The following is a 24,235-nucleotide window of genomic DNA, read 5'->3' as shown; positions in this document are numbered from 1 at the left end:
CTTCCCTCCTTCCCCACCTCCAAACCTCCCCCGTCTCTTCCCTTCCCTCAGCCCAGAAAGGTCTGCTCCACCTCTCCCCAGACGTGTATCAGGAGATGGAAGCTAGCAGGAAACAGGGGACCCCTCTTAACTACCTGACCCCCAAATTATCTGATCCTCTGACCGTCCCCCTGCCACCCGGACACACCCCTTATTACAGGTAGGATCACTCTTCAAGACACCCCCGATTGCACCTGTACCTACTGAAACACAAGTCACGTAAATCCTGCCATCTTGACCCAAAATGGATGTCAACTGGATCTGCTCAGCATTTGTATACGTGCCAGAGAGCATGACAGGATGTTAATTGCTTAATTGTATCATGCAGTACCCCTGTATGGAAGCATCTGCATTCGTTATGTTCCTCCACTCATTTATTCAGGGTTTTCATTTAATTGGTCATCGTCTGCAGACACACCTCTTCAGGCAGACACACCCACAATTACCTGTAGACCCACCCATATTCCCATATTCCAGAACCCTCCCGCCTGTGTTACTCTATGTATTAGATTAGATTCAACTTTGTCATTGAACAGTATGAGTACAGTACAACGAAATGCAGTTAGCATCTAACCAGAAGTGCAAATAAAGGGCAGAAAATGTACAAGTATTACAAATATTACAAGTATTAAGTATATGTATATTACCAGTGGAATGTGTAGATGTGCAGTGAAGGCAAATGCAGTACAAATGGCAATACTAAATGTGCAATAAGGCAAATAGAGGAGGGCAGAACGTTTACAAGTATCAGGTATAGTGTATGTTACAAGTGGGATAATTGTTGTTCGGGTACAAATGGCAATTCTAAATGGCATACAAGATGTGCTAACGAGTTAAATGAAGGAGTACTGTAGTAGGGTAGCATGAGCAATTATGATGTAACGATAGCAGCGCTAAGGTCCCCGAGGTAGACGTGTGAGTAACAACCGGGGAAAATGCATCTACATCAGCAATACTGTATGTGCAAAGAGGCAAAGTGAATTTATAGTGTTGACGGGAAAGAGCATGCAGAGTGTTGAATGTATAGTGTTGACGGTAGAACATGCAGAGTGTTGAATGTATAGTGTTGACGGTAGAACATGCAGAGTGTTGAATGTATAGTGTTGACGGTAGAACATGCAGAGTGTTGAATGTATAGTGTTGACGGTAGAACATGCAGAGTGTTGAATGTATAGTGTTGACGGTAGAACATGCGGAGTGTTGAATGTATAGTGTTGACGGTAGAACATGCGGAGTGTTGAATGTATAGTGTTGACGGTAGAACATGCGGAGTGTTGAATGTATAGTGTTGACGGTAGAACATGCGGAGTGTTGAATGTATAGTGTTGACGGTAGAACATGCGGAGTGTTGAATGTATAGTGTTGACGGTAGAACATGCGGAGTGTTGAATGTATAGTGTTGACGGTAGAACATGCGGAGTGTTGAATGTATAGTGTTGACGGTAGAACATGCGGAGTGTTGAATGTATAGTGTTGACGGTAGAACATGCGGAGTGTTGAATGTATAGTGTTGATGGTAGAACATGCGGAGTGTTGAATGTATAGTGTTGACGGTAGAACATGCGGAGTGTTGAATGTATAGTGTTGACGGTAGAACATGCGGAGTGTTGAATGTATAGTGTTGACGGTAGAACATGCAGAGTGTTGAATGTATAGTGTTGACGGTAGAACATGCGGAGTGTTGAATGTATAGTGTTGACGGTAGAACATGCAGAGTGTTGAATGTATAGTGTTGACGGTAGAACATGCAGAGTGTTGAATGTATAGTGTTGACGGGAAAGAGCATGCAGAGTGTTGAATGTATAGTGTTGACGGTAGAACATGCAGAGTGTTGAATGTATAGTGTTGACGGTAGAACATGCAGAGTGCTGAATGTATAGTGTTGACGGTAGAACATGCAGAGTGCTGAATTTGAGCGTGTGTGAGGAAACCTACTGTTGAATGTTCTTGGTTGGTCCAGTGGACTGAGACGCTTCTCTGGAACACATTTACACGCTGCAGCGCTGGTCCTTCCTGCCCACGGCTCTTTTCACGCAAACTCTCTTCTGTCTTTCGACACTTTCCTGTCAAATGGAGCATACAAATGCCCAAATAATACTTACATGAAACTGTACTCTCACCGTCTGCATAGCTGTAGAGCAGGTCTGTAATGGGTGTCTCCACTATGTAACCTGTAACGCTGTTCTGTTCGCAGCCCCCCGGGCCCCGCCCCCAGCACGGCGGTGGCCATGGCAACCATGGCCAGGGAGCTGTTGATGAACGGGTCAGGAGAGGGTCGGACGGCGGACAACATGGGCGTGAAGGGGAAGGCCTCAGTCCAGCCCTCCCAACAACTGGAGTACCTGGCCCGCATACAAGGCTTCCAGGTGGGGACATTCACAGTGGAGTCACTCTGCTGATGCTTATCCAATCCCAACTAAAGGAGCGGGTAGGGGAGGCTCTGAATTTCCTCATTTTAGGGGCAAGGCCATTTGGCCTTTGGTGTCACAAAAATGTTTAGGGCACAAAGGCCAAATGCCAGAGCACATAAGCCATTGAGTGAAAAGGAGGATTTGGAGCTTAGAAATAAACAACTTGAATTGCTGATAAGAAAAAACATGCATGACATAAAAACATTCATCATTCACTTCCTTAAAATCAGAATAATAACAGAATAATAACTTACAACTGATATGGTTTTTCAACATAAAAAAGTTAAATTATCCCATTTTAATCCTTACATCTACTCTTCCCTCAAAATGCATATAGATTCTGGAAAGTTTCATTTCTGAAGTTTTAGTTGAGAGTTCACATGACGACAGCAGGCTACAGTATTGACTGTTAAGTAACGTTAAGGCTAGCTAGCCAGAAGGATAACATTACCTCAGTTACACAACAGTAAACCACTAAATATCCAGTAACCCACAATCACCTGCGCAATTGAGTTCAACCTAAATAAGCAAATATAGTGACTTACTTGTGCGCGGGGAGCAAGTCATTTTTGGTTTTTATCTTTTACCACATACGCTGCCATGTCGAGTGATGTCAAACCTAACGTTGCTTCACTGAGCTTTCAAAAAGCGTTCATGTGTATTCCCCCACACAAGGTCAGGACTTTCCCACCTCCCAGTTCTAAAACTGAGGTTTGATTATGTTAAGCTCCAAATAAGTCAGCTGTCTATCGATACCTAGCCAGCTTGCTTACCTGCATGTAGTCCATTCTTGTGGTTGGTGACTTGCTCAAGGCCACAATTTCATTTTTCACCTTTTCAGCTTGGGGATGCGACTCAGCTCTCTAGCTGCTAGATTATCTGGCGGCACACTCGCACACAACACAGAATCTTTACTAGAGAACCTGGCTGCATAAAAGGCTAGGACACAAGATACATATATTACACTGTGTGTGTGTTTGTGTGTGTGTGTGTGTGAGTGTGTTTCTTTCAGCCTTAATCTAAGCGCTCATAATGTCAACACACCGCATCCCACAGCCTTAATCCAAGACCAGCTCACCTCAGACCTTTTATTTAGACTACAGATGCTTTGTATCATTGCAGCACACATTCACTCAAACACACACATCCACACACACACATCCACATCCACACCCACACACACACATCCACACACACACATCCACACACACACATCCACACACACACACACATCCACACACACACACATCCACACACACACACATCCACACACACACATCCACACACACACACACACATCCACACACACACACACATCCACACACACACACACATCCACACACACACATCCACACATCCACACACACACACATCCACACACACATCAAAAACATCTCAGTCTAACATCAACGTTCTACGTTTTGTCAAGTGGGGAGTTTAACGTCAGCCTACCAAAGTTAATAATCAAAAAGATTGGGGTTAGGCATTAAAGTTACGGTTGGCTATTAGGTTTTAGGTTAGGTTTTACAATCAAGGATAAGGTTAGGTATTGTTAAGGTTGCTTTTCGGGTTAAGTATTTAGTTAAGAGGGAACTGTTAGTGCTGAATTGTGAAGGCTTCAAGTGGCAGTCCACTAAAACATTGTGCAGGTCCCAAACAAACACAATCATAAATTAGAAGTTCCCATCCCAACAGGCTTCCAGTCTTCTCATCACTGCACCAGATGGACACTTACACCAACTAGACAAACATCTAATACCGACGCTGGTCTGGTGCCTTCGCACACACACACGCACACACACACACGAACGCACATGCACACACAGAGCTAGAAGACTGGTTTGTAACCTGGTCTGCTTCAGGCTCCTTTCTAACCCTTTGTTATGGCTCTCTCTTCTCAGCCTTCCCGTGTGGGAAACCAGAGGGACACACAGAGCGGATGGGAGAGCTGAGCCTAACCCATTGACTTTGGTGTGTGTGTGTGTGTGTGCGCGTGTGTGTGCGCGTGTGTCTGAGGGAGAGTGTGTGAAAGGGAGAACTGAGAATGTAACTGATACATTCTGATTATGTGTTTCATCAACTGGATGTTTCATATTATTGAGTTGGTTATAGAGATGAGATTAAATGTGTATGTTAGGCAGGTTGTGAGACTGTACAAACGTGCGTGCGCGCGCACACACTTATACACACACACCCAAGCTTAGGTTTCTGACTGGAGGCTGTGTGTGTCTCAGGTCAGTTTTAGCTGTTGCCACACCTGAGTGTTCGGGTCAAGAAGGTCCGGTTCTGTTGTTTAGTTCTTTGCGCTCCAGCGGTCCGTGCGCATGTACTGCTAGAGCGCTGGGTTTGATTCCGACCTACTAGTCATTCAGCAAACAATCTCTCCTTTATCTTCCATCACTTTCCAATACAGCATAAGATACTGGGTGAGAACAAATCTCTAAAGAGCATTGGGTTCTGAACGTTGTCCCTTAATAGGACATCATGGGCTGTGCCTTGTTTCAAGGTTGACCCGGAAGGACACTTCCCACCCGGTGCTGCCTCGAGCCCGTTACCTATGAAGCCCACAACTTCATTGGCTCTCAGGTCTGCCCACAACTGCCCATCACGTCATCAGCAACATCAAACCAAACTTCCTCTGACTGTTTATGAATCTGTCAGGTTGGCAAGGCTGTCCATCCATGACCGGGAAGTAATGTCCTCAATGTAGGTCGAGAGGTTCCGTCACACACACACACACACACACACACGCAGACATTATAGGTTATGGAGTTTATATTTCCTAATTAGTGTGATTGGAAGTTGGCTCGAGGGCATCAGTATAAACTCACACACACACACACTCTCGTCACGAGGCTCTGGCAACGAGGCGGGGTGATAGATAGATTCTAGGAATGGGGAGTAATGCAGAACACATGGAGGAGACACACACAAACGCGTAACACACACACACACATATAGACACAACTTCCGGCTTTCAGAGGAAATCCAGTCTGTGATACAGCCTCCGCCGTGTGTTCGTCAGCCTGGTACGTCTTATCCCCTCCTCCGCATTCACCCGATTGGTTGCCCAAGAGAACCTCCCCAACATTAGTTCTTCCTGTCCACAGTGTTATGTGGCCTCCCTAGTTTCTGCTGCATTACTGAAACAGACATTGAGTAACCGTATCATTTCCCTTCTGCTGGGTGTCTTTTTCTCTCTACAAATTCCCTTCCAATGTCTCTCCCTGATCTCTCTCTCCCTGATCTCTCTCTTCTTGATCTCTCCCTGATCTCTCTTCCTGTTGGACACTGACCCAAGTTTTATTTTGGCTGTTTACCAAAATATATTAATGTGACAGTTAAATATTGAATGTGGGTTAAAAGTGCAGTCCCTCAGTGTCAATTTGAGGGTATTAATATCCAAATTAGAGGAAGGGTTTAGGAATTACAGCTCTTTAATATGTAGCCCGCTCTTTTTCAATGGACTGAAAGTACTTGGATAACTCTAAAAGCTGTTAAATGGACAGGTGTGGGCTATTCCTTCGTTGTTTCTTCATCAAGTAACCAGGTAAAAGGTCTGGAGTTTATTCCAGGTGTGGCATTTGCATTTGGAAGCTGTTGGTCTGAACCAACAACATGCGGTCAAAGGAGCTCTCAATGCAAGTGAAACAGGCCATCCTCGGCTGCAAAAAAAGAAAATCCATCAAAGAGATAGCAGGAACCCAATTAGGAGTGACCCAATCAACAGTTTGGAACATTCTGAGAAAAACAGAACACACTGGTGAGCTCTGCAACACAAAAAGGCCTGGATGTCCATGGAAGACAACAGTGATGGATGATCTTAAGGATCCTTTCCATGTCAAAGAAAAACCCCTTCACAACATCCAGCCAAATGAAGAACACTCTCCAGGAAGTAGGCATATCATTATCCAAGTCTACCATAAAGAGAAGACTTAATGAGAACAAATACAGAGGGTTCACCACAAGGTGCAAACCATTCATAAGCCTCAGGAATAGAAAGGCCAGATTTTCCAAAAAAACATCTTGGAACGGCTCATGATCCGAAGGATACCACATAATCTGTAAAACACGTTGGAGGCAGTGTGATGGCATGGGCATGCATGACTTCCAATAGCACTGAGTCACTAGTGTTTATTGATGATGTGACAGAAGACAGAAGCAGCCGGATTAATTTTGTAGTGTGTAGGGATATAGTGTGTGCTCAGATTCAGCCAAATTCAGTGAAGTTGTTGGACTGTGCTTCACTGAACAGATGGACAATGACCTAAAACATACTGCGAAAGCAACCCAGGAGTTTTTTAGGCCAAGAAGTGGAATATTCTGCAATGGCCGAGTCAATCACCTGATCTCTGAACTGAAGACAACTGCAGTAAAGGCCTGGCAAAATATCACAAAGGAGGAAACCCAGCGTTTGGTGATGTTCATGCATTCCAGACTTCAAGCAGTCATTGCCTGATAAGGATTCTCGACAAAGTATTTAAAATAAACATTTTATTTATGATTGTGTTCCTTTGTCCAATGACATTTGGGACCCTGAAAATGGTTGCAATTTCTAAACATTTCATATGATATTTTTGTTCAATCAATCAATCAAATGTATTTATAAAGCCCTTTTTAAACCAGCAGTTGTCACAAAGTGCTTTAACAGAAACACCCGGCCTTAAACCCAAAAGAGCAAACAACAATAGTGTTGATTTTCATTGGCTAGGAAAATCTCCCTAAGAAGGCCGAATTTTAGGAAGAAACCTAGAGAGGTACCCAGGCTCAGAGAGGTGACCAGTCCTCTTCTGGCTGTGCCGGGTGAGATGTTAAGTTTCCAATTGGAATAATTAATAAATGCATGTGGGCTAAATCCAGAGTGTATTTAAATTTAAACTAGGTCAGGAGTATGACCAGATGAACAAGGACAGGGACAGCAACGGGCCCCCCAAACCAGGTACACCGCAGGTGTGGACCAGGACCTCAAGTCCTCCTAAAGTTTAAAACGGGAGGAGACTGTGAAAATTCAGAAAATGCATTCCTCATATCAAGAACGATTTATAGTGGATTAAAATTCTGCAGCACACGCAATGTCCCCCTGCTCAAGCCAGCGCATGTCCAGGCCAGTCTGAAGTTTGCCAATGACCCTCTGGATGATCCAGAGGAGGAATGGGAGAAGGTCATGTGGTCTTTGGTGATGCTTTTCTGTAAAGGGGACAAGACGACTGCACCGTATTGAGGGGGGGATGTATGGGGCCATGTGTCGCGAGATCTTGCCAACAACCTCCTTCCCTCAGTAAGAGCATTGAAGATGGGTCGTGGCTGGGTCTTCCAGCATGACAACGACCCGAAACACACAGCCAGGGCAACTAAGGAGTGGCTCCGTAAGAAGCATCTTAAGGTCCTGGAGTGGCCTAGCCAGTCTCCAGACCTGAACCCAATAGAAAATCTTTGGAAGGAGCTGAAAGTCCGTATTGCCCAACGACAGCCCCAAAACCTGAAGGATCTGGAGGTCTGTATGGAGGAGTGGGCCAAAATCCCTGCTGTAGTGTGTGCAAACCTGGTCAAGAACTACAGGAAACGTATTGTCTCTGTATTTGCAAACAAAGGTTTTTGTACCAAATATTAAGTTCTGCTTTTCTATCAAAATATGTATCAAATACTTATGTCATGCAATAAAATGCAAATGAATTACTTAAAAATCATACAATGAGATTTTTGTTTGAGATTCCGTCACTCACAGTTGAAGAGTTCCTATGATAAAAATGACTACATGCTTTGTAAGTGGGAAAACCTGTAAAATCGGCAGAGTATCAAATACTTGTTCTCCCCACTGTATATATATTGAATGTTATATTTTTTAACAAATATTGTCTATGTGATAGTGAATAGAACATCCTTCAATAGACGAGAAAACTAACATGCGATAATATATGGCCAGTAGTATTGCAGTGTGTTCAAGTTAAACTTTGATTACAGATCTCAGATAATTTCATGAATTGTTTTATAATTAAGAAATGCTGTCAGAAAATGCAGCAAAATCTTGAACCGGCATCTCTGTCTGAGAATATAGGTAAAATGTCACCCTTCATTGAATCAAAATCAGATGCTGCTTTGTAGGTCATTTGAGTTAAATTATACAGCAGGCGGGTTTGCTTATCAGGCTTTCTCTCCCTCTCTCTCTCTCTCTCTCACTCTGTGTGTGTGTATGTGTGTGTGTGTGTGTGTGTGTGTGTGTATGTGTGTATGTATGTATGTGTGTGTGTGTGTGTGTGTGTGTGTGTGTACATGGAGTCCAGTGACATTTATCCTTTTAACCTTGTCCTGTAGTCATCAGCTGCCCATTCGCTTTAGCTGCCCCAAATGGCACCCTACCCCATATAGTGCACTATTTTTGACAAGGGCCTTTAAGAATAGGGTCCTATTTGGGACGTATACCATGCCCACCATATTGTACCACTCTGCCAGCTGGCCTTCTTCTAGGATCCCATGGGAAGCGGTTAGATTGGTTACCCGATGACGAAGCTAGATGAGAGGTCAGGCAATGATGAAAGGCTGGTCACCGAGACCTTTATTAAAACCAGTTTATGTAAAGTTGAAACAGAATTCTCTGAATTCCCCGGACTGTTATTGGAATATGTAATGGTTGGCTGGGGGAGTAGAACTCACCTGTTATTACCTTAGTTTCTGTTGTATGGAGATAGGGTTTCACTGCTCTGTTTAGACTCCTGCATCTTCTTCTTTCTCCTCTTCTTCCTCTGTCTCCCTCTCCTCTTCCCCTTGTCTCTCTCTCCCAGTCGCTCATTTTTAGTGTCTCACTTTCTTTTGTTCTCTCCTTCCCTTCCCCCAGCTCTCTTTGAGCCAATTTCTCCATTAACTGGGCATTGACTGATTGTCCTGCTGGTGTGATCAGAGACAGAGCATGAAAGAGAGACAGGGTGAAAGAAAGGGAAAGAAAGACGAGCAGTGGTGGAGGAAAGAGAGGGAGAGGGAGTGGGAATGGCGGGGCTTAGCGGCATTGCTTGGCCTGGACTCTGCCTATGTTTCTCTGACAGTTGTCAGCCTGTCCATCTTAATTGGAGCAATAAAGACAGTGTGATGGAGTTACTGAGGGGGCTGATGAAGAAGAGGATTTGTGGATGAAGGAAGTCTGGGTGAGACGGTTCTAGTCCAAACAACCACTTAGCTATGAGTCATTCGGACTGCAGGCTTCACTCATCTGGTTGGACAGATGGACAGAGACTTCGCTCATCTGGTTGGACAGATGGACAGAGACTTTCCTTCTTAGGGTTTTTTTCCTAGCCACTGAAATTCAACACTACTGTTGTTTGCTCCTTGGGGTTTAAGGCCGGGTGTCTCTGTAAAGCACTTTGTGACAACTGCTGTTGTAAAAAGGGCTTTATAAATAAATTTGATTGATTGATTGATGGTTAGACAGATGGACAGAGACTTCGCTCATCTGGTTGGACAGATGGACAGACTTCACTCATCTGGATGGACAGATGGACAGAGACTTTGCTTGTCTGGTTGGACAGATGGACAGAGACTTCATTCATCTGGATGGACAGAGACTTCACTCATCTGGATGGAAAGAGACTTCACTCATCTGGATGGACAGATGGACAGAAACTTCACTAATCTGGTTGGACAGATGGACAGAGACTTCACTCATCTGGATGGACAGATGGACAGAGACTTCACTCATCTGGATGGACAGATGGACAGAAACTTCACTCATCTGGATGGACAGATGGACAGAGACTTCACTCATCTGGATGGACAGATGGACAGAGACTTCACTCATCTGGATGGACAGATGGACAGAAACTTCACTCATCTGGATGGACAGATGGACAGAGACTTCACTCATCTGGATGGACAGATGGACAGAAACTTCACTCATCTGGATGGAGAGATGGACAGAGACTTCACCTATCTGGATGGACAGAGGGAGCTGTGATATCAATGAAGTAGGAAGATTCCTTTAGGCCAAGTGCTAAATGTACTGCATGATACCCAATCACTTATGCCTAAAAAAATGTGCTGTGATGCTTTGTGACAAAAACTGTTTGTCCTCCAACTATCAGGCAGGCGGTACAGGTCTTTTCGATCCCACAGCAGCAGTTTCAGGAACAGTTTCTTCCCATCTATAGTAACCCTGCTGTGAACTCTGACCCATCAATAACCCCCCCCACTCTGCCTTGCGAAGTCTGATAATGGAAGTTTTCAGTTGTTACAGGTATGTGTCTACCTCAGGAACCTCACTGCTGCCTTCTCTGCGTCCCTGTTGCACATGCTACCTTACTCCTTCAATTTGCCTCGTTTGCACATCTAGAATGACATTTATACATTTATTTATTTGACATTTGTTCCCGCACAACTATTATCCGAGGTGTAACATCCACTATACTTAACACGGGTAGGTTTTCTGCCCTCTATTTGCCTCGATTGCACATTTAGTATTGCCATTTGTACTGCATTTGCCTTCATTGCACACCTATAAATTCCGTTTGTAATATACACTATACTTAATACATGTAAATACATTTTTTTCATGTATTTTATGTCCTCCTTTATTTGCACTTCTGGTTAGATGCTAACTGCATTTCGTTGTACTGTATTTGCACCGTTCAATGACAATAAAGGTTAATCAAATCTAATCCCATCTGAGCTGATGTGAGAGGAGGACCTTGATAGGGACGGCTCATTTAATTAACTATGAAGTAGTAGGGTAGGTTTCCTTTAATTATTAAGGTCTGTTATGACATATAAAATAAATACACTCTAATTGAAAATGTTGGACTGTGTTTGTGTTAGTCTTGATGTTGGTCTAGGCTCCAGTCCAATCAGATAGAACCCGCCAGGCGGGCCTTCGTCAGGGAGGTAGCTTAGAACCCATTGGCCACTCTTAGAGCTTCAGAGTTTCCCTGGCGACGTGGGAGAATCTGCAAGATAGATAACCTTTTAGTAATCTCTGCACTCCATAAATCAGACCTTCGTGGTTGAGTTCCTAGATGAAAGCTTCTTCTGAGTAAAAGGCAGAAGGCATGTTGCCTGAAGGACTCTGAGAGCATGAATAGAAAAAGATTTTCCAGTCTAATGAGACCAAAGTCAAACTATTAGGGCTAATTGCCATGTGCTGCATCTGGCAAAAAACTAGGAAACACCTGGCAAAAACCTTTTATGGTGAAACACGGTGGTGGGAGCATCATGCTATGGGGATGCTACTCTGCAGCAGGGACTTGGAGGCTGGTCAGGATTGAGGGAAGAATGAACGCAGCAAAATACAGACTCCTCCTTGAAGAATGAAAACACTGGAGTGGCTTCAGGACAAGTCTATGAATGTATTTGAGTGGATCAGCCAAAGCCTGGACATGAACCCCATTGAACATCTGTGGGGAGACCTGGAGATTGCCGTTCACCAACGCTCCCCATCCAATCTAACAGCACCTGTGATTTAGCTCAATTCTTTGCAGTGTATCAAATAGTTGTTTTTATTTTAGTGATTTGGTTGGTCTAACTATGCAGACACAGGAGGCCTTTTTCTTGGTCAATCTCTATAGATGAGAGCTTTGCTACATATGGTTTAAGAATCGCTTCCCTTTAAGTGGGTGTGAAATGTAAGTTTTCTTTTGGATAATTAGTGGCTACGGTCCTCATTTGGCTCTGCGTTATTGGAGGTTTTGCATAGTAGTCTGTGGATACGTCAGCAACATTTCTCTGTCTGTCTTTGGCTGCAGAGGAAAACCACTTCAAATAGTGTTGGCAGCACCAAGGCCTGCGCTTTGCCTGCCTGTCTGTTTATCTTCACACGTACAGTCTCTCGCTCACACAAACACACACACCCTTTCTCGTTTTCCTCTCTTCCTCCCCCCCGTCTCTCCCTCCCCCCTCTCTTCCTCCCCCCCTCTCTCCCTCCCCCCGTTTCTTCCTTCCTCTTGCGTCCTGTCTTTCCGATCCAAACCTTTAAAGGATCCTGACCATTTGTTTCTCTCTCTTCTTGCCTCGGCTCCTCTGTTTCCATGGGGACCTCACTCTCCCTTTAGTTGGCTGTTTTGGCTCTGTTTATAAAAGGATCTGCATTAGAAAGTGCATGTTTGTAGCGTTAATCCCGCTGTGTTTGATATGGGGGCCTTAGTGATAGCTTCCAGCTGGGCTCTGAGGCCTGGCTCTGAACACACACACACATCTCTGAAAACAACGTTTGGTGGTTGGTGTGAGTCAGTGTGTGTATGTTTGGTCGCTGGTATAAATCAGATAGTTGATACGTTGGCTCAATGCACGTTCTTCTCCCTACACGGTGGCCCTGTTTGTTTGATGCACGCGCATCTGTGTGCGTGTCCGTGTGTGTGGTATAGAGAGTGTTGATGTTATTTTACCACAATTAAGGCCATTTGTAAAGCGTTGGATCACCTTACTCAGCATCCCAGGGTGCCAGGCCCGACGCCCCAGAGCCATTTGGAGGGTGTTTATGTGAGTGCAGGGCCGAGCCGACACATTAGGGGGCCCTGGCACCAGTTATTTTATTTCTCCTTTTGTTTTGGAAAACAGCTAACTTTTGACTAATTTCGACATTGTACAGAGAACACAGTCAGCCGTTTTAATTTGCTGCCCTGCACATTTGGGCACGAGCCTCAGAGAAAATGAAATGTTTTTTGGGACCTTTAGACTTTTGATCGTTTGTGGTACACCTGACTAGATGAGGTGCCGGAGGTAAAGAACAATACTGAAGAAGTCTGGAGTGCCGGGTGGGGTGTGGCCTCTGCGTTTGGAATGTACATAGTGATTTTCCTTTAACTAGGAAGTCTTCATGACCCCACCCCTCCCCTCAGGAACCCCTCCCCTAAGGACCCCATCCCTCAGGACCACTCCCCTCAGGAACCCTCCCCTCGGGACCCCTCCCCTCTGGATCCCATCGCTCAGGAACCCCTCCCCTCAGGACCCCATCCCTCAGGAACCACTCCCCTCAGAACCCCTCCACTCAGGAACCACTCCCCTCAGAACCCCTCCACTCAGGAACCCCTCCCCTCAGAACCCCTTCCCTCAGGAACCCCTCCCCTCAGAACACCTCCCCTCAGGACCCCTCAGGCCCTTTTCACACTGTCTACCTTGTAACAGGAAACTCACTGTTCAGCAGGAGCTGGAGATGCTGCTTTCTGTAGCAGTTTTCTGTGACTATCGCTGGTTAGGGGAGTTACAGTGAGGAAGACTGTTGGTGTTTAATAAAATGTCAAAATTGTCCTCAACGCTACTTAACCCAGCCATAGTCAACACAGCGATACACAACACAGCAATTATCAACACAGTTATACCAAATCAGCAAACACATACAGACACACACACAATATGAGCACAGTAAGGATTCACTTTAGGGCCGGGAAATGTAAAGAACTCATGTTCCCTCAGCCTGTGAACATGAGTCAGACTCCTGAATAGCAGGATCACAGGTTTGTACTGACAACTGAGGCTGTTCAGGCGTAACATGAGGGGCTGATATTTAAGCAGCTCGTCAGCATAGGACTGTTCCGTGTAGCGGTCGAGTTAGCGGCGCCGCTTCCACAGTGCGATCTTACCACAGGCCTCTCCCGAAAGAGTTACTGATGTGTTCAGTACAGGTCCCTGTTAACCACAGACCAGCTTCCTTTCACGCCTCAGTTCCAGTAGGTGTGCAGTTGAGGAGACGAGTCGGACTCCACTTCATTGACTCAGCGTGTATGAAAGAAAACACTGTGGTTTCCATGGTGTCAGACTGACAGATTGTACTGTATTGTAAAGTTCAGGTTACCCCGGCTTTGCTTTTGCAAGATCGGTGGAAATAAAGAACCTCTAGCTAACAGCTTGGCGATCTAGCCAACATTATATAACATGGTTTGCTATATGTTATTATAGCCCATCCGAGCTGTGGTATAAATACAACTGAGCACGCAAACGCTTCTGGTCCCCACAGCTATAGTAAAACCGGGGATCGCTCACATTTGTTCACAGAACTCTTAACAAGGTTATTTGAACCTTTACAAAAAGCCCTGACTTCTCAAGAGGGTTGCAAGAGACAAACAGGGTTTCTTTTTTAGGTACCCAATTTGACCAAAACACCAGAAAGGAAATATATTTTTTCTGGATCGAGACAGAAATAACATCCTTGAAACTGAAGAATGCACTTCTAGATTGGTCTGTGTGCTGAATGGAACAATGTTTACAGTCAGGGTTACACAAAAAGAAACTTGGCTTTGTGAACATGCCTTTTGGAACTGTGCTGATTCTAATTCATGTAATTCTTGATAGACCTGCACTCAGCTATCCGGAAACTCAGTTCAAAAGTTTGTTTGGTGTGTTTTTTTTCAAGGATGCTGTGCCCTGTTTTAGTGCCTTCCATTATAAAGGCTATTAAAAGCAGTGATAGAAAGACACATTTGTTCTGACTACAGAACACAATACAAAAAGTATTCACCTCCTCTTGGACTTTTCCACATTGTATTTGTGTTACATCATGAAATCAAAATTAGCCATTGATCACCCTCCTGTGTCTGGGCGGGCCCATTGATCACCCTCCTGTGTCTGGGCGGGCCCATTGATCACCCTCCTGTGTCTGGGCGGGCCCATTGATCACCCTCGTGTCTGGGCGGGCCCATTGATCACCCTCCTGTGTCTGGGCGGGCCTATTGATCACCCTCCTGTGTCTGGGCGGGCCTATTGATCACCCTCCTGTGTTTGGGCGGGCCCACTTATCACCCTCCTGTGTCTGGGCGGGCCCATTGATGACCCTCCTGTGTCTAGGCGGTCCCACTTATCACCCTCCTGTGTCTGGGCGGGCCCATTGATCACCCTCGTGTCTGGGCGGTCCCACTGATCACCCTCCTGTGCCTGGGCGGGCCTATTGATCACCCTCCTGTGTCTGGGCGGGCCTATTGATCACCCTCCTGTGTCTGGGCGGGCCTATTGATCACCCTCCTGTGTCTGGGCGGGCCTATTGATCACCCTCCTGTGTCTGGGCGGGCCTATTGATCACCCTCCTGTGTCTGGGCGGGCCCATTGATCACCCTCGTGTCTGGGCGGGCCCATTGATCACCCTCCTGTGTCTGGGCGGGCCCACTTATCACCCTCCTGTGTTTGGGCGGGCCCACTTATCACCCTCCTGTGTCTGGGCGGGCCCATTGATGACCCTCCTGTGTCTAAGCGGGCCCACTTATCACCCTCCTGTGTCTGGGCGGGCCCATTGATCACCCTCGTGTCTGGGCGGTCCCACTGATCACCCTCCTGTGTCTGGGCGGGCCCATTGGTCACCCTCGTGTGTCTGGGCGGGCCCATTGGTCACCCTCGTGTCTGGGCGGTCCCACTGATCACCCTCCTGTGCCTGGGCGGGCCTATTGATCACCCTCCTGTGTCTGGGCGGGCCTATTGATCACCCTCCTGTGTCTGGGCGGGCCTATTGATCACCCTCCTGTGTCTGGGCGGGCCCACAGTTGGTCAGTACAATTAACTAAAACTAAGACAAAGGAACATTCAAAGCAAATCCACCTGAAAAAGACTAGCCAGCAAACTCCCCAAGACTCTGCTAAGCTGGTACTACACCCATTTCTCTGGCATTGGTATAAGTCTAGCTAACTTTTTTCTCAACTTTCTCCTCATCCCTCAACTTTCTCCTCATCCCTCTTCTTCCTGCTGGGGGTTGAAGGAGGTGTGTGCTGGGGGTTGAAGGAGGTGTGTGCTGGGGGTTGAAGGAGGTGTGTGCTGGGGGTTGAAGGAGGTGTGTGCTGGGGGTTGAAGGAGGTGTGTGCTGGGGGTTGAAGGAGGTGTGTTCCCTCCCCATCCCCTGTCTCTCTATCCCACCCTCCCTCCCACCTTACCCCCCCCCCCCCATCTCCTCTCTCCCTCCCACCCAAATCTCTCTCCCACCCCCTTCCCTCAGTCTCCTCTCTGCCATCTCCTTTCCATAACCTCCCCCATCAACTCCCTCCCTTTCTCTTTTCCTACCTCCCTCCCCCATCACCTCCCTCCCCCCTCGCTCCCTCCTTCTTCTCTCTCTATCCCTCTTTTATCTTTTACTTATAGAGAAGTAGGCCAGGCAAACACCATCAATCAAACACACACACTCCCAAACACACACACGCACACACACACACACACTAAATGCAGTAGAAGTAGGCCAACTGATGTGCATTACTGTGTGTGCATTATGCGCTGGTGTGTGTGTGGGTGTGCACGTGCATTAGTGTGTGTGTGTGTGTGTGTGTGCGTTGGTGTGTGTTTGGTCCAGAACACAGTCTCTGAGGAGCATAGTGTCATTAAAGGCGTGTTTGCAGAGCTTTGTGGAATGCTGCCTAGTTAACCTATCAGGATGAGAGGTCGCCCATGATGTCATCACTTACACAAACTCACAGTATTTGACGAGCACACAACCCACACACACGGATATGTGCACACGTTTACACGTCGAGCAACACACACACACACACACGCACTCACTGTTCCAAACGCACTCACCACACACATTCATACACACACCCACTCACCACACACATTCATACACACACCCACTCACCACACACACACCCACTCACCACACACACACACACACACACCCACTCACCACACACACACACCCACTCACCACACACACACACACACACCCACTCACCACACACATTCATACACACACACCCACTCACCACACACACACACACACACCCCTGCCATCATTAGCAGAAGGGAGGAATTGGCCACAAATGGTCTTTGATAGCAATTAGTTACGCAAGATTTACTTACTCTCTTTTTCTCTCGGTCTCTCTTTTTGCGGTGTTGGCAGTGTGAGTGAAACGGCTTTGAGGGGAACAGATTGAGTGTTTATCTATATTTTAGTTATATTGTACTTTTGCGGTAATGTTAAACAGCTACAACATGCATGTGTGAGTGTGCGTGTTGGTGGGTCTATGCTTCCGGGCGTACACTGAAGATCACGGCCCTGCTGGAATGGGTCCGCATGACCAGAAAACTCTGGTTCCTGATGATAATGTTGACTACCCAGAACCAGGCTTCCTGGTGATTATGTAGACTGGCTAGAACCAGGCTTCTTGGTGATAATGTATTCTGGCCAGAACCGGCCATTCTAGTGATAATGTAGACTTGCCAGAACCAGGCTTCCTGGTGATAATATAGACTGGACAGAACTGGGCTTTTTGGTGCAAAAAGTCAATGACAGAAATAAATAAGTCATCCTTAGTTATAAATTTTCTCAACTACAAATGCTAAACTCAGATTTGAGCACATGTCGCTAGTAGCTAGCATTACTTAAGTCTTGTGAAAGTGACAAAGGTATTGCCTTTGATTTGTTGGTCTATATGTTCAGCTTGACCGCCATTAGACCCGATACATTAGCTTAGCTAGCTAACATCATCCTGACATAGCCTACATGTGTTATCTAGGATTACACAGAGAGAGTTTTTGCATATCTTAGTTCGTAATACCTTTGCTAGATCATGCCAATGATCATGTGTAATTCCTTCCCAGGAGGTTTACTTCCTGTCCAGAATATGTACTTCCGGTCCTGTGGATTAACTTCCTGTCCTGGGGGTTCACTGCTTGTTCTCTTTGATATTTGCTATTTGCACACCCTGCAGAGCTCATTTGCAAGGAAACCATGTTCTCAACACGAACTGTTAAAATAGTTACGTTTTCCTGTCTGTCCACTGTGTCGTACAGGTGCAGTACAGCGATGGCCAGAACGGTAAGGACTTCATGACCTACCTGACCCTCACGCCTGTTCAGATGTCTTTCCACGGCATCGGGAGCTCCATCCAAGCTAGCCACGACCAAGTAGGCTAAATAACCAACCATCCACTTGGGGAGGGGGATCAAGCTGTGGCCTACTGTATAAGGGTGTCACCAGAGTCTGTTCTTCCATTGCACTTTGGTACCAAATTTAAAACTAAAAAGCACATCTGATCCGAATTTTTCATACGTTCGGTGGTATTGATTGTAACTGAGAGTAAATGCTTGTGTCATAAGTTTGCGTCGGGCAGAAAGAGCACCTCCTATGAGCAGCACCTCCTATGAACAGCACCTCCTATGAAGCACTGTGAGCCGACAGAACTGCTGGATTGGGTGTAGAGATGTGCAGGGAAAACCAGCAGACGCTCAAAAGTTTGCAAACGGTGCATCAAGTAATTAACAACGACAGGTGGAGATTCGTCCTACAAAACGTTTTCATCTAATTGTTCTCATATCTAATACAGACAAGGTTTCTCCCACTGATTGCTCATGCTCACAGTTAACTAAGCATGTCTTGCTAGGTGAGGACCCAGACCATCACGAGCATATGCTTTGAGGCAAACCGTCCATTGTAGAAGCAAGGAGAGAGCTAAATATACTTTAACTATTACAATGACATTGTTTTTTTTTTTCTTGCACCCTGCCAACTCTGCTTTGCTCTGTTAACCCTCTCAAATGAAAGTCTGCCTTAGAGGATTCACATCAGGCTATTTCCCACATAAATTCAACAACCCCTGGCTGCTTATGTGCGTTCATGTTGATTTTCTTCCAAGCAGAAGTACATTTAGTTGTAATAAATGTAACAAGTATGTAGTCTAGCTAGCACCAGTCAGTGGCTTTTTACATCAGCATTTGCCTCAAAGTGCTTTTCAGATACCTAGCCTAAAACTCAAAAAAGAAAAAGCAACAACAGTGTTGATGCACAGTGGCTAGCAGAAAGGACTACTGGTAGTAACTGTTAGCCACTCAAACCCCTCAGGAGACAGCTCAGGCCTTGATTCTGACTCCGTTTGGGAAAACCAGTTGAAAGTTTGTGTCAGCTTAAAGAGTTGGCCAACCCAGCTTTTTTGGGTTGGCGACATTTCCCAGTGAGAAAGTTGGGGAGGTGAAACCACTACTATTGTTGCTGCTTGGTTGCACCGACCATGATAGATTTGTTTAAAATGTATTATTTTTATAACTTATTTTGGAATGTTCCTTAAAAAGTAGTGAATTACCCTTTAATGGCGGTTATCACTAAAAAGTAAATATGATTTTTTTGAGGTTTCAAAGTGGGTATGGTGAAATCCTTAGTACTGTATACATTTCTACCACTCCGTGAATGCTAAGGAGACCATTTTCTGATTTTTTTTGTAGCATTTACACAGTTTGTGTGGTGATTTCGTAGTGTTCGTTTTGTTCTTAGACTTGTGTTGTGTTTGCACAGTTTGTGTAAGGATTATGTAGTGTTTTTGTAGTATTAACACCGTTTGTTTTAGTGATTATGTAGTGTTTTTTTGTATTCACACCATTTGTGTAGTGTTTGCACAGTTTGTGGTGTTTACACCATTTGTGTAGTGTTTGGACAGTTTGTGTAGTGTTGACACAGTTTGTAGTGTTTACACACTTTACCATAGCCTGGCTTTATTTGAGGGCCTTAATAGTCAGGCATCCTGCCTCCCAGTGCAGAAACATTGGAGGTTCCTCCATCCCAGTTGGCCCTTCAATGGGCGGATCTCAGTGGTAATTTGGTTGTGTTTTATCCATCCCAGGTTCTGGTTAACAGTAATCTAATGCAGGATGCATTCATCTGGTTCACAGTAATCTAATGCAGGATGCATTCATCTGGTTCACAGTAATCTAATGCAGGATGCATTCATCTGGTTCACAGTAATCTAATGCAGGATGCATTCATCTGGTTAACAGTAATCTAATGCAGGATGCATTCATCTGGTTCACAGTAATCTAATGCAGGATGCATTCATCTGGTTAACAGTAATCTAATGCAGGATGCATTCATCTGGTTAACAGTAATCTAATGCAGGATGCATTCATCTGGTTAACAGTAATCTAATGCAGGATGCATTCATCTGGTTAACAGTAATCTAATGCAGGATGCATTCATCTGGTTCACAGTAATCTAATGCAGGATGCATTCATCTGGTTCACAGTAATCTAATGCAGGATGCATTAATCTGGTTAATAGTAATCTAATGCAGGATGCATTCATCTGGTTAACAGTAATCTAATGCAGGATACATTCATCTGGTTAACAGTAATCTAATGCAGGATGCATTCATCTGGTTAACAGTAATCTAATGCAGGATGCATTCATCTGGTTCACAGTAATCTAATGCAGGATGCATTCATCTGGTTAACAGTAATCTAATGCAGGATGCATTCATCTGGTTAACAGTAATCTAATGCAGGATGCATTCATCTGGTTAACAGTAATCTAATGCAGGATGCATTCATCTGGTTAACAGTAATCTAATGCAGGATGCATTCATCTGGTTAACAGTAATCTAATGCAGGATGCATTCATCTGGTTAACAGTAATCTAATGCAGGATGCATTCATCTGGTTAACAGTAATCTAATGCAGGATGCATTCATCTGGTTAACAGTAATCTAATGCAGGATGCATTCATCTGGTTAACAGTAATCTAATGCAGGATGCATTCAAAAAGAATGCCTGAATGTAGATCTCCCATGTTGTGTTCTTGAAGAGAAAAAATAAAAACTGTACAGGGAGGTTATCTTCTGCACGTTTCAACCAATCAAGTACATCTGAAGGAGGCGTTAAGGTGTGTCTTTGTTAATATGCATAATCAGAATTTGTGCAACACGCTTTCTTTCTAATTCCACTGATGTCTGGAGAAAGGAATTAACATGAATTATTCCTTGGCAGTCGCCTTCATATGGTTTATTGATCAGTAATCAGCCTCCATGTAGTTTATCAATAATCAGCCTTAATGTAGTTTATCAGTAATCAGCCTTCATATAATTTTATTGATCAGCACTCAGTCTCCGTATAGTTTAATTGATCAGTAATCAGCCTCCATATAGTTTAATTGATCAATAGTAATCATTCATATAGTTTCATTAATCATTAATCTATTAATATTTTAAGGGCTTCAGCTGCTCTCTAATAAGAATGACTGCTGTCTATAACGCAACACAATTACACACGTACAACATATCACACAAAATGCACACACAAAGGACACACACGGCATAACACAACAGTACATTCTCTCCTCTCGGTGTCTGTCTGTCTGTCTGTCTGTCTGTCTGTGTGTGTGTGTGTGTGTGTGTGTGTGTGTGTGTGTGTGTGTGTGTGTGTGAGAGAGAGACAGCCAGTCAGATGGCGCTGTCCAGTCCCAAGCTTGCTGTACTGAAGAGGTGGTTCTTTGTCCTGCTCCTCCCAAGCAGAAAACCTGTTGCTTACATTTATCTAATCTAAACATAGCACGCCCCTCTGTTCCCCTCTCCTTCAAAGCCTCTGTGTCCTCTCACCCACTTTAATGAAGCCTTTCTGACTGACGGGGGCTAGCAATGCCGCATCACCGTGCTACAGCCCAGCTCAGTGAGTCCAGCCATAGAGGTTGATAGAGGACTCGTCTTAATATGGTTATTTGTGAAGGCTTGTGTTGCATATAACCAAAATATTTTCTGCTTCTGTTGTGACTGCATTTTTGCTGTGCCCAGAAAGCCTACTATAAAGAGCGTCAGTATTTGTGTTTGGTCAATCGTTCCCAAGACATCCCAAGTCACTCTAAAATGGTGGTTAAAGTCCTCCATCGTTGGGCTTGTCGTTGCTAAAGCCAGTCAGTCTACGTCCCTTTATGCAACTCTATGGGTCCATCCAGTTCAAACCACACAGCTGCAGAACACAGCCGGGACCCCTGGTCAGCGACAGTTAACGTACTCATATGGTGTGTCTGTGTGTGTGTGTGTGTGTGAAGAAAGTGTACTGATCATTGGTTCATACGGATCACTGATCTATGCTATCTAGCCAATCACAAGCCAGCTGCTGTTGCCAAGAGGGCTGATACCAACGGTTACAATGGATGCTTCTGGCCAGACTCTGTCGTTGTTACGGCGATGGTACCCTAAGAACCCAAGAACCCACGACCGGGCCTTGTATGCACGGCACTCGTCAAAGGACAGGTAATGCCCATCCGAGGGGTTGACCTCCTGGTTGACCCTCACGGACAGCAGTACCTGTGGTGGACACGGGGGTGCCATGTGTATGGGGAGTGGGGGGTTTAAACATGCAGACCAGACGTTAATGAAGAATGTGGGGATGAATCAACACATACACACACACACAAATGCACACACACAAACGCTGCCGTGACCCTTGGCCCCATTCAGACATTCCTGGTGGACACGTGTGTGTGCAGACTGTTTGTATGAGTGGCCATTCTTGTGTTTGTGTGTGTGTTGCAGAGAGTTACTGCTGGATGCGACCTCTGACCTCATATGCCATCTCCTCAGTCTGAGCCTTCTGCACAGCATATGTCCTCCCTGGGACTAGAGACAAGCTAGTGACTAGGGTCTGTTTTGGGATTAGGAACTAGCCTCTGACTAGAGTCATTGACATGCACAGTTATGTCTATATATTCAAGATATATATATATATATATATATATACACACAAAAAATTTACAGACCACTGCACCTTTTTCTTTCCTTTCCAAAAAAGTTGAAAAGGAAGGTTTTGAGTGATGAACAGAAGGGTTAAAATTAAGAGACCAGTGCAAATTGAACGCGTCTGTTCCTATATATATAGTTCACATGGTTATGAAAGCATCCTCCACGGTCCCCCACAAGTTCCCCAACTTCTACCTGGACTGACCGCACACACACATTAACACACAGTCACACACACACACACACAGGTACACACACGTAAACATACACACACATCAACACACAAACACACACAGTCACACACACATCAACACGCGAGTGCACACACACACACACACATCAACACACAGTCACACACACACACAGGTACACACACGTAAACATACACACACACACACACACAGTCACACACACATCAACACACAAACACACGCAGTCACACACACATCAACACGCGAGTGCACACACACACACACACACACACACATCAACACACAGTCCCACACAGATCAACACACACAGTCACACACACGTCAATGCACAAACACACACGCACACAGGTACACACACATCAACACTCAAACACACACACACAGTCACACTGCTGTCTGGGAGGGAGGTCAAACAGGGAATATTTTTCAGGGAATCTTCATATTCCTGCTGGTTAAACTTGGATCAGTAGGCTGACTATGTTCCACAGGCCTGAAGTAACAACGCTGTGGACCACTAACAAACCCCTGGGCCCGTGGCTGTAGCCTATCAGAGGTCTTGACCCGTGGCTGTAGCCTATCAGATGTCTTGACCAGTGGCTGTAGCCTATCAGAGGTCTTGACCCGTGGCTGTAGCCTATCAGAAGTCTTGACCAGTGGCTGTAGCCTATCAGAGGTCTTGACCAGTGGCTGTAGCCTTTCAGAGGGTTTGACTATTGGCTGTAGCCTATCAGAATTATTCAGGTGTCTCTTCAGCAACATGAGCCCAGGACAATTGAATGTGACAAGGCGATTGTTGTCTGCTGTCCATGGCGCAGCATGCGAGGCGTGTGTGTGTGTGTTCCTGCTAGCATGCAGTCTTCAGCTGGGGCTCTCTGTCTCATGTCTCTAAGCAAGCAAACAAATGTATTCATATAGCATGATTCATACATAGAAGCAATTCAATATGCTTTACAATCAAATATGCAATAGAATAAAATGCAATAGAATAAAAAAAACTGTCAATCGTTACAGTTCTCTAACCGCCCTCCAGGGGGACTCTCCGCCCTGGTATCTAAATCCTCGTGCTCCAGCGCTTAGATAAACCCGTCAGTCCTTTTGTGAGATTATACCCTACATCGATGTCTAAACAGCAGCACCAGAACTTGCAATATCCGCTATAAAAGCTGTAAGGCTAAACAGTGTTGTTAGG

The 24,235-nt window shown here is 45.2% G+C and overlaps 1 protein-coding gene across 6 annotated transcripts in view; it reads left to right on the top strand.

The window, feature by feature from the left end:
• stau2 (staufen double-stranded RNA binding protein 2) overlaps positions 1–24,235 on the top strand; it is a 144,388-nt gene that overhangs the window by 78,645 nt on the left and 41,508 nt on the right. For 5 of the 6 annotated variants that reach the window (XM_029116281.2, XM_029116280.2, XM_029116279.2 and 2 more), the window contains 3 exons: positions 52–199; positions 2,234–2,405; positions 18,129–18,242. In XM_029116281.2, the coding sequence (XP_028972114.2) occupies positions 52–199; positions 2,234–2,405; positions 18,129–18,242 (434 nt within the window). The remainder of the gene's footprint in view (positions 1–51; positions 200–2,233; positions 2,406–18,128; positions 18,243–24,235) is intronic. The other variant, XM_029116283.2, reaches the window with a different exon arrangement.

This window comes from Esox lucius, chromosome 21 (assembly GCF_011004845.1).
Source record: "Esox lucius isolate fEsoLuc1 chromosome 21, fEsoLuc1.pri, whole genome shotgun sequence".
Classification (NCBI taxonomy): Eukaryota; Metazoa; Chordata; class Actinopteri; order Esociformes; family Esocidae; genus Esox; species Esox lucius.
The sequence above is the reverse complement of the archived record's forward strand: the minus strand, read 5'-3'. Positions and strand labels throughout refer to the sequence as shown.